The sequence below is a fragment of the Hemiscyllium ocellatum genome, chromosome 5 (assembly GCF_020745735.1).
Source record: "Hemiscyllium ocellatum isolate sHemOce1 chromosome 5, sHemOce1.pat.X.cur, whole genome shotgun sequence".
Classification (NCBI taxonomy): Eukaryota; Metazoa; Chordata; class Chondrichthyes; order Orectolobiformes; family Hemiscylliidae; genus Hemiscyllium; species Hemiscyllium ocellatum.
The window spans coordinates 38,529,004-38,541,022 of record NC_083405.1 but is presented as its reverse complement, the minus strand read 5'-3'; the positions used below and the strand labels follow the sequence as shown (position 1 = coordinate 38,541,022).

At 43.0% G+C, this 12,019-nt stretch overlaps 1 protein-coding gene across 1 annotated transcript in view; it reads right to left on the bottom strand.

The window, feature by feature from the left end:
* Positions 1–10,577, bottom strand: part of grna.1 (granulin a, tandem duplicate 1) — a 41,834-nt gene extending 31,257 nt beyond the window's left edge. The window contains exon 1 of the mRNA XM_060825400.1: positions 10,502–10,577. Coding sequence (XP_060681383.1) covers positions 10,502–10,513 — 12 coding nt within the window. The 5' untranslated portion in view covers positions 10,514–10,577. The remainder of the gene's footprint in view (positions 1–10,501) is intronic.
* Positions 10,578–12,019: the final 1,442 nt, after the last annotated feature.

The window sequence follows — 12,019 nt, the reverse complement described above, 5'->3', positions numbered from 1 at the left end:
ATTATTGGTTCTTGTCCAATTTAGCAGAATTCTGTATGGCCTTCTGGAAATCCAAATAGATCACATCTACTTTCTCTCCCTTTCCTAACTTGTTCATTACCTTCTCAAAGAATTGTAACAGATTTGTCAGGCACTTGACAAAATTATGCTGACAGAGCTCTATTTTGTTAAGCATTTCCAAGTGCTCTGCAATCTCAAGCTTAATAACAGACTCTAAAATCTTACCAACAACCATGGTCAGGCTAATCATAGAACATAGAAATAGAACAATACAGCACAGAACAGGCCCTTCGGCCCACGATGTTGTGCCGAACATTTGTCCTAGCTTAAGCACCTATCCATATACCTATCCAATTGCCGCTTAAAGGTCACCAATGATTCTGACTCTGCCACTCCCATAGGCAGCGCATTCTATGCCCCCACCACTTTCTGGGTAAAGAACCCACCCCTGACATCCCCCCATACCTTCCACCCTTCAACTTAAATTTATGTCCCCTTGTAACACTCTGTTGTACCTGGGGAAAAAGTCTCTGACTGTCTACTCTATCTATTCCCCTGATCATCTTATAAACCTCTATCAAGTCTCCCCTCATCCTTCGCCGTTCCAATGAGAAAAGGCCAAGCACTCTCAACCTATCCTTGTACGACCTATTCTCCATTCCATGCAACATCCTGGTAGATCTCCTCTGCACCCTCTCCAAAGCTTCCACATCTTTCCTAAAGTGAGGCGACCAGAATTGCACACAGTATTCCAAATGTGGCCTTACCAAGGTCCTATACAGCTGCAACATCGCCTCACGACTCTTGAATTCAATCCCTCTGCTAATGAACGCTAATACACCATAGTCCTTCTTACAAGCTCTATCCACCTGAGTGGCAACTTTCAAAGAGCTATGAACATAGACCCCAAGATCCCTCTGCTCCTCCACCTTACTAAGAACCCTACCATTAACCCTGTATTCTGCATTCTTATTTGTCCTTCCAAAATGGACAACCTCACACTTGATAGGGTTGAACTCCATCTGTCACTCCTCAGCCCAGCTCTGCATCATATTTAAGTCCCTTTGCAGCCGACAACAGCCCTCCTCACTATCCACAACTCCACCAATCTTCGTATCGTCTGCAAATTTACTGACCCACCCTTCGACTCCCTCTTCCAAGTTATTAATAAAAATTACAAACAGCAGAGGACCCAGAACTGATCCTTGTGGAACTCCACTTGTAACTGGGCTCCAGGCTGAATATCTACCATCTACCACCACTCTCTGACTTCGACTGGTTAACCAGTTCTCTATCCACCTGGCCAATTTCCCACTATCCCATGCCTCCTGACTTTCCGCATAAGCCTACCATGGGGAACCTTATCAAATGCCTTACTAAGATCCATGTACACTACATCCACTGCTCTACCCTCATCCACATGCTTGGTCACCTCCTCAAAGAATTCAATAAGACTTGTAAGGCAAGACCTACCCCTCACAAATCCGTGCTGGCTGTCCCTAATCAAGCAGTGTCTTTCCAGATACTCATAAATCCTATCCCTCAGTGTCCTTTCCATTACTTTGCCTACAACTGAAGTAAGACTAGCTGGTCTGTAATTCCCGGGGTTATCCCTATTCCCTTTTTTGAACAGGGGCACAACATTTGCCACTCTCCAGTCCCCTGGCACCACCCCCATTGACAGTGAAGACGGAAAGATCATTGCCAACGGCTCTTCAATTTCCTCTCTTGCTTCCCACATAATCCTAGGATATATCCCGTCAGGCCCGGGGGACTTGATTATCCTCAAGTTTTTCAAATTGCCCAACACATCTTCCTTCCTAACAAGTATCTCCTCTAGCTTACCAGTCCGTTTCATACTCTCCTCTTCAACAATACGGTCCCTCTCATTTGTAAATACTGAAGAAAAGTACTCATTCAAGACCTCTCCTATCTCTTCCGACTCAATACACAGTCTCCCACTACTGTCCTTGATCGGACCTACCCTCGTTCTCGTCATTCTCATGTTTCTCACATACACATAAAAGGCCTTGGGGTTATCCTTGATCCTACCTGCCAAAGACTTTTCATGCCCTCTCTTAGCTCTCCTAATCCCTTTCTTCAGCTCCCTCCTGGCTATCCTGTATCTCTCCAACACTCTGTCTGAACCTTGTTTCCTCAACCTTAGGTAAGCCTCCTTCTTCCTCTTTACCAGACATTCAACCTCCCTCGTCAACCAAGGTTCCCTCACACGACCATCTCTTTCCTGCCTGACAGGTACATACATATCAAGGACACGTCGTATCTGTTCCTTGAAAAAGCTCTACATTTCAATTACATCCTTCCCTGACAGCCTATGCTCCCAATTTATGCTCCTCAGATCCTGTCTTGCAGCATCGCATTTACCCTTCACCCAATTGTATAACCTGCCCTGTTGCACGCACCTATCTCTCTCCATAACCAAGGTGAAAGTCACAGAATTGTGGTCACCATCACCAAAATGCTCACCCACTAACAAGCCCATCACTTGTCCCGGTTCGTTACCAAGTACCAAATCCAATATGGCCTCCCCTCTGGTCAGACAATCTACAAACTGAGTTAGAAAAGCTTCCTGGACACACTGCACAAACACCGCCCTGTCCAATCTACTTGATCTAAAGAGCTGTCAATCAATATTTGGGAATACGTGGCTTCTGAACCTTTCCAAAATCTGTTTCCCAATCTGTTTCTCCACATCTCTGCTGCTATTGGGGGGGCCTGTAGTAAACACCCAACAAGGTGACTGCTCCTTTCCTATTTCTGACTTCAGCCCATACTACCTCCAAAGGCAGAGCCCCCTCGAACTGCCTTTCTGCAGCCATTATACTATTTCTAATTAGCAACGTCACACCCCCTCCTTTTTTACCACCCTCCCTAATCTTACTGAAACATCTGTAACCAGGAACCTTCAACAACCATTCCTGTCCCGCTTCTATCCACGTTTCCGTGATGGCCACAACATCATAGCCCCAAGCACAGATCCACACCTTAAGTTCACCCACCTTATTTCTGATACTCCTTGCGTTGAAGTATACACACTTGAGCCCATCTCTGTGTCCGCAAGTATTCCCTGTCAGTGCTACCTTCTCCATAGCCTCCCTACATTCTTGGACATCCTGAAAAACAGCTAACCTACTTGCTGGACTACAAGTCCGGATCCCATCCCCCTGCCAAATTAGTTTAAACCCCCCCTTCGAAGCATGCTAGCAAACCTACCTCCCAGGATATTGGTGCCCTTCTGGTTCAGGTGCAACCCGTCCTGCTTGTACAGGTCCCACCTTCCCCAGAATGCAGTCCAATTGTCCAAATACCTGAAGCCCTCCCTCCTACACCATCCTTTCAGCCATGTGTTCAACTGCACCCTCTCCCTATTCCTTGTCTCACTGGCAACAACCCAGAGATGATGACTCTATCCGTCCTAGCTTTTAGCTTCCAGCCTAACTCCCTGAGCTCCTGAATGACCTCCCCACCCCTCTTCCTACATATGTCATTGGTGCCAATGTGCACCACGACTTCTGGCTGCACATCCTTACCTTTAAGAATTCTGAAGACACGGTCCGAGATGTCTCAGACCCTGGTACCCGGGAGGCAACAAACCAACCGAGAGTCTCGCCCATGCCCACAGAACCGCCTGTCTGTCCCTGTAATTATAGAGTCTCCTATAACTAGCGCTCTCCTCCTCTCCCCCTTTCCCTTCTGAGCCTCAGAGCCAGACCTCGTGCCAGAGACCCGGTCACTGCAGCTTACCCCTGCTAGGCCGTCCCCCCCAACAGTATCCAAAGCAGTATACTTATTGTTGAGGGGAACGACCACAGGGGATCCCTGCACTGCCTGCTTCCTCCCCTTCCCACCTCTAACTGTTACCCAGCTATCTCTGTTCTTTGGCGTAACTATGTCCCTGTAGCTTCTATCTATCACCCTCTCAGCCTCTCGAATAATCCTCAGTTCATCCAACTCCAGCTCCAGTTCCCTAACGCGGTCTGTGAGGAGCTGGAGCTGGCTGCACTTCCTGCAGGTGAAGTCGGCAGGAGCATCGGTGGTCACCCCTACCTCAAACATCCTGCAGGAGGAATATTCCACTGTCTACACTGCCATAACTCTACACTTAGTCTCCAAAACAAGAACACTAAGTAGCTTATCTGTTTAGCCGATTGAGTCTTTTTTTTTGTTAGAGGAGGAGGGAGGGTGGGAGATACTACACGTGTAGTGTCTCGGGTTCCTTCTCCACTCAAATAACAATCACTTACCTTCCCAACCAGCTCTGCGCTCCGACTTCACTTCCGCCCAGCTCCTGCCACTCTCTGCTGCAAAAATCAGCCTACAGTTTCCTGTCTTCAGCCTCATTCTCTTCTTAAACAAGGGTGTTACATTAACCATTTTCCAGTCTTCTGGGAAATGACTCCATTGATTCTTGAAAGATCATCACCAATGTCTTTACAATCTTCTCAGCTATCTTCTTTAGAACTCTGGGGTATAGTCTATCTAATCCAGGTGATTTATCCATCTTCAGACCTTTCAGTTTCCCAGCATCTTCTCCTTAGTGATGGCCACTGCATTCACCTCTGCAACCTGATTTACTTGAAGTTCTGGCATGCTCTGGTGTCTTCCATTATGAAAATTAATGCAAAGTACCTATTCAGTTCCTCTGCCATTTCTTCATCCCATTACTACTTCTCCAGCATCATTGTCTAGTGGTGCAATGTTCACTCTTTATCTTTTACAATTCTGCAAAAACTCCTCTTGCAATCTTCTTTATACTACTAGCCAGTGTGAAATTGTATTCAAATAACAACTGGAATTGGTGAGTGACAAAAATAGTCTCTTTCCTTTATTGGTCAGAGTATTGAGTACAGGAGTTGGGAGGTCGTGTTGCTGCTGTACAGGACATTGGTTAGGCCACTGTTGGAATATTGCGCGCAATTCTGGTCTCCTTCCTATTGGAAAGATGTTGTGAAACTTGAAAGGGTTCAGAAAAGATTGACAAGGATGTTGCCAGGGTTGGAGATTTGAGCTTTAGGGAGAGGCTGAATAGGCTGGGGCTGTTCAGTGTCGGAGGCTGAGGGGTGACCTTATAGAGGTTTACAAAATTATGAGGTGTATGGATAGGGTAAATAGGCAAAGTCTTTTCCCTGGAATGGAGTGAGTCCAGAACTAGAGGGCATAGATTTAGGGTGAGAGGGGAAAGATATAAAAGAGACCTATGGGCCAACTTTTTCACACAGGGGGTGGTACGTGTTTGGAATGAGCTGCCAGAGGAAGTGGTGGAGGCTGGTACAATTGCAACATTTAAGGGGTATTTGGATGTGTAAATGAATAGGAAGGGTTTGGAGGGGTGCTGGCAAGTGGGACCAGACTGAGTTGGGCTATCTGGTCTGTATGGACGGGTTGGACCGAAGGGGCTGTTTCCATGCTGTACATCTCTATGACTCTAATGACAGCACAAGCTTGAGGTGACAGTAGAATTCCGAAATGCAGTTCTTACAAGAGCCACTTTTTACGCAGTTCTTACATATATTAAAATTCTATTAGTATGGTGTTTGTTTTTTTTAAATCTATAGTACACAAAGTCTTAAAGGGCTTCTGTCCTGGGAGACAGGAGATGAGTTAAAACATGTTAAGTGCTGGCTGCTACCTCTGATGGGATTAAGCATGTCTGTTCAGTCTGCTTGCATAATTAAGATGTGTTAATCCTTTTGTCGTAAATGTTAGTAAAAATATTAGTCCTATGTGTTCTAACTAAGTTAGAAATTGTACCTATATGTAATAAAAGAATAAAGGCTAGTAAACTGATTACTGCAGCTAGGTTGTGAGGTTTGTTTATTATTTGCCGGTATGAGTTTCATTCATTCATGCAATTTCATGGAAGTGCTGTTTTGTCAGTTACTTTCTTAAAGAGATAATGGCCCAGTTAAAAGGTATTTAATAGGTACTTACTAATTGGGGAATCTATTCAATGCCAGTGTCGGACCGGGGTAGACAAAGTTAAAAATCACACAACACCAGGTTATAATCCAACAGGTTTAATTGGAAGCACTAGCTTTCGGAGCATTGCTCCTTCATCAGGTGGTTGTGGAGTACACAATTTTAAGACACAGAATTTATACCAAATGACCTGTGATAACCTACAAAACAGTACCTCACACAAGCTTACCCTCACATTTCATCTTAACCTGCCTATTGCTTTTTAAAGTTTTATTCTGTAGGTTTTTAAAATGCATCCCAATCCTGCAGCTTCTTACTACTCTTCACTCCACTGTATGCTTTTCCTTTTGTCTTTATGCTATTCTTAAGTTGCCTTGTCAGCCATAGTTGCCTTGTCCTCTGCATGGTATGTTTCTTCTTCAGTGGGATGAATTTCTGCTGTGCCTCCCAATTTTCACAGAATCTCTTGTCATTGCTGCTCCATCATTTTCCCTGCTAGGCTTTCTTTCCAATCAACTCTGGCCAGCTCCTCCCTAGTGTCTCTGTAGTTACCTTGACTCAATTGTAATACTGTTCAGACTAGAGTGGTGCTGGAAAAGCACAACAGCCCAGGCAGGATCCGAGGAGCAGCAAAATCGATGCTTCGGGCAAAAGCCCTTCATCAAGAATACAATTTGCCCGAAGCATCGATCTTGCTGCTCCTCGGATGTTGCCTGGGTTGCTGTGCTTTTCCAGCACCACTCTAGTCTGGACTCTGGTTTGCAGCATCTGCAGTCCTTGTTTTTAACCACTTCAATTGTAATACTGGTACATGTGATTCCTGCTTCTCCCTCTCAAACTGCAGAGTGAATATTATGGTCACCACTACCCAGGGGTTCCTTCACTTTAAGCTTCCTAATCAAGTCTGCCCTTTAGTCCTCCAGGATTATAGTGACTTCACCTTTACGAAGACTGCTTTATACACGTTGATAGACTTGGAATGTATGGTATCTGCTATTAATAGGTATTTTTGCAACGTTAAAATTTACACAAAACCAGGTTATAGTCCAACAGGTTTATTTGGAAGTACTAACTTTTGGAGCACTGCTCCTTCAGTTAACCAGTTTCCTCATTCCGCTGCCCCCCACCCAACCTTACCCCATTTCCAACCTTCCAGCTCAGCACCATCCTCATGACCTGTCCATCTTGCCTCCCACCTATGTGCCCCACCCTCCCCTCCGACCTAACACCAATACCCCTACCTCCACCCACCTGCTGCACTCTCAGCTACCATTCCCCTAGCCCCACCCCCGTTCCCATTTATCTCTTCACCCCCTGAAGGTCCCAGTCTCATTCTTGATGAAAGGCTTTTGCCCGAAATGTCGATTTCCTGCTCCTCGGATGCTACCTGACCTGCACCACACTCTTGACTTCAGTTAACTTTGTCCACCCAAGTCCAAAACTGGCACCTCCACAATTCTCCAAAACATCACAGTCGCCATTTAATTTGATTGGGATTCTTTTCCTAAAGTTCAAGAAATGACAAAGTCTCCAGTGGAAATTCAAATTCTTTGTTCCTGAATTTTGTAATATACAGAAAAGAAGCTAACCACTGCTCATGTCTGCAAGCAAGCCTGTTTCTGTTGCCTATTACAATTTTTGTCAACCATCAGCATATCTTAATATAGTGTAACAAATGTAACGGTCTATACTGAAATGGAGCCAATTAGGATGAGTCACAGCTTGGGTGAGGATTAGCCAAACTTCCCATGTTCACTATTTCTGCTTCGACTGCAGTTAAGGATTCAAACTGCACAAAGCTTACTTAAATGCAGGTCGCTGATGTTTTCTGTTTATGCAAGAACTAGGGAGTGCAGATTTTGCTGTGTTAAATGAAAATTTAATGGCAACTACTTTGAAGGCTTCAAGCTTTCCTAATGCAGTCGGCAGCCAACTGGTAAAGCAGCTAGCACTCAAGCTGAAACCACACTCAAGAGTAGCTGTACCAGAAAACTGATTTGGATGCAAGATTCTCAAATGCATGCTATAAAGAGATCTCTCAATAGACTCCTTAGGGAATCAACTATTTTAACTCACAATCAATGTAATGCTTCATTATCTTATTTTTCTGTTTGATCTCTGTATCAACTATTACCATAATGCTGTCACCTTAATTGATGATTGGCAACAGCAATTTAATGAGTGAGAGCTATATTATTTCTAATATTTGCTTTGGCACTGAATTCTTTTAGCTAATTTGAGGGGAAGAGAGGGATCAGAGGTGGCACATAAGGTAGCTTGCATTTACATTTTAGGAGCTTAAGACATCTGTTTCCTATTCCTACCTACCATGTAGGTTTGCTAAGGAGGTCTACTTCAATATATTTGGAAAGATTATCAGATGGTAGCTATGAATTTCTTAAACAATCACTGGCGGTATGGCAGTTGATCAGGTGAATCCGTCCAGAAATTCAATATAATAATTTGCAAATGTAGCTTTGCAATCTCCTGGAACAAGTCATGAAGATATTTTGAGGTCAATAACAGTGGCTGCTATCTTGAAACATTAAAAATGAGTCATTTCCAAACAACAAAGATGATTCCAGTCTTAGAGCCAGCGCCTCATAGCTGATGGAGGCAGCTGATACTCATTCGGGTCCTTAACCTACCGCAGTCTGTAAATTTTTTAATAGAATTAGCAGCGAGAGGTCAGAATGCATCTGGAAGGACAGAAATGTGGCAGTCTTTTACCCAATGTCAGGGCATTAAACAGAATTTCCACAGACAAATGATTCAGATCATTAATGCCTGTTTGATAGTTCGAAATCTGGACCTTTTCTTTAAATAACATCAATGATCTCTATTTAAAATAGCTTAAGTTAATTGGCCTTGCTTTTAAAATTGTTTGCATTTATACTCCAATGTACGGCAAACCTGGCAACATGGTGCTCAGTCTACATTGTCAGCCTTGACAAAAAGACATGACCCCCTTTCCCTCGTAGCCCTACACACAGATGGAAAAAAAACCCACCATTTCGACTGGGACAACATATCTATCCTGGGACAGGCTAAGCAAAGACACGCCAGAGAATTCCTAGAGGCCTGGCACTCCAACCACAAAGTCATAAACAAACACATAGATCTAGATACCATCTATCAACCCCTCAGAAAACGAACAGGAAATGACATCACCACAAACCCCAGGAACCCCATCCAGGAGAAAGATATAAATAGAAAGCAGGAGACAACAGCTTCGCTTCACTTGGAGGTTGCCACTGATGATGTTACCTAGCCAGTTAATGAAACGTCTGGATATCAAACCTACAGCTCAGCGAGCAAACCTACACCCTAAACCTCAACCTGAGCTACAAACCTTCACAAACCTTGCAAAAATTTCTTTGTCCTTTAGGATGCAGCTGTTTCCTATAAACAAATTAGTATTTCACCTGAAATGAGAAAGTAATGACTTTCATATTTTGATCAAATTATTTTAATGGATTTGGTGAACGAAACACTTTTGGAAGACAGTCACTATGTTAATGTAGGAAACACAGAGGCCAATTTATATGCAGCAAAGTCATATAAAAAACAATATGACAGTAATCAGCTCGTCTGTGTTTAGTGGTGTTGGTTAAAGGATAGTGGGAAACTTGGAGCTGGAGGTCTAATGCTCTTCCTCACAAAAATGCCATGACATCTTTCACTTCCACAGACAGGGTGGATGCAAGTTACTAACATCACATCTAAAATCAGGTGACTATCTGCCAAAGCCTCCTTTCATCAAATACTGACCTATTATTTGTGTCTGCTACTGTGAAGACTGACACAAGATTCCTATTCAATGTTTTGGCCATTTCCACACTTCCCATTTTAAAGAGAAGTGAGGTTAGAATAACAAAAATCCTGTTTCCTTCCTGCCAAGCCCTCAAAGTGCAGCAGGAAGTCTAAATTACAGGCTGAATCTCTGCAGGATATTTCACTTTACAACATACTGGTGCAGAGTTGTGAAATCAACTCCTGAGTGAAGATTGAAATTGGACATAATAAAGCCAGAGAAATGCTTTTTAATTTGTTTACCTGATAATATTACGGAGAAAGTGAGGACTGCAGATGCTGGAGATCAGAGCTGAAAATGTGTTGTTGGAAAAGCGCAACAGGTCAGGCAAGCATCCAAGGAGCAGGAGAATCGACGTTTCGGGCATGAGATTCCTGAAGAAGGGCTCATACCTGAAACGTCAATTCTCCTGTTCCTTGGATGCTGATAATATTAATAACAGCAATTCCAAGTCTGAAAAATGCTAAATTGTTGACTTATGTATGATTGTTTAATTGTTCTTAAAAAGTCCAAAAATTACTATCTGCATTTCAAAGCTCTTCTTGGTGCCCATTTAAAATCATTGCCAGAATTATTTTTCTTTAAATCTGACTACATGCATGAGTTAATGAGGATCAAATAGTATAACGTTTAAATAAATTAAGATAAATTCACCCTCATTATTGCTTATACTTAAGGTGAACTGATCCTCAGCATGCAATTCATGTTTCAGTTAAGGTGAAATTTAAAGAAGCATTTAATACTTACTGTGTCAATCATTCTCTGCAGAAGCACCGTAGTAACTGCTGTTCTAGGCGTGCTCCCTGAATGGGTTATGGTAAAATGCCCGTGACTGATTTATAAAGTGAAATTGTCAGCCAATAGGATTTGAAGTGAAGTCATATCAAGAGGAAGTATAACATAGTGAAACTGCTTGTGTGAAAGCTTCGAAGAAATTGTTTGATAAAGTGATGTGTATAATCAAAATGTAGTTTTGTACAGGTGTGAAAGCTAGTTCAGTAATTGTTTAATGCAAGTAGATTTGCTAAAAGGCAGAGGACCCATAACAAAAGAAAACAAACAACTGCAGATAAAAACAAAAGCTGGAACTCAGCAAATCTGGCAGCATCCTTAGAAAGCAAAACAGATAATGTTTTGAATTCAGTCACCCCATGTTCGAAGCAACTGGGAAAGCGAGGAATTTATGCTGATGACAGGGTGGGGGTGAGAAAAATAGATCGACAGCGTCCACATAGAGAGGGAGGTAAAAAAGGGAAATGGACAAAGAGATTGCTATTGGTAAATTGGAGAAGAAACTGCTGAACAGGTGATAACGGTAACTGTGAATAGGTAGAAATGTGTTGGGAGTGATATATACAGAACAGAACCTTAGGGTGTGAGAGTAAGGACTCAACGTTGAGTTTAACAATTTCAAGAGTATGAACACCTCCCTCCAAGTTCATTACTCATTCCCATACCCCATCTAGCATAGCTAATCCACCTAACCTGCACATCTTTGGACCACAGGAGGGAATTTACACAGGCACATGGAGAATGTCTGTGTGGAATTTACACAGTCGCTTGAGGCTGGGATTGAACCCAGGTCCATGGTGCTGTGAGACAGCAGAGCTAATCACTCAACCACCATGCTGCCTCATCAGCATAAATACTGCCATTTAGCAGTTGCCTCCAGGTCTCAGGGTCACTGGACTCAAAATATTAATTTTGTTTTCTCTCTACAAAGCTATTGCGAAGTTTAGAGAGACATGTGGTACCTCCTTATCAATTTGCTTACTCGTGCAGGTGAGCAACAAATGAGTGGGTTCTTATTTCTGAACAGGTTGAGTGATAAATATCTCCATCGCATATTATTTATTAAACATTAAATATTTACACAAGTACTGTGTACAGTAATAATTTACTGAAGGGAGTCCTTCAACTCACAATATGACCAAACACATTACCACAAGAACAGTATATTTTGGAGGTAAATTAAAATGAGGATGAATCTCCATAAGACAGACAACATGCGGATTCCAACTCCTCCTTAAATCATTCAGAATGGTGAGTCTCTCAGCAACTGGTTCAACTGGCATTTACACCATTGAGCTCCTGATGAAGGGCTTTTGCCCAAAACGTCGATTTTTCCTATTCCTCGGATGCTGCCTGACCTGATGTCCTTTTCCGGCACCACTCTAATTTTGACTCTAATCTCCAGCATCTGCAGTATCCACTTCTGCATAGAAAATATCTCCACCCATATAATACCAATTTCTGCAATTCAAG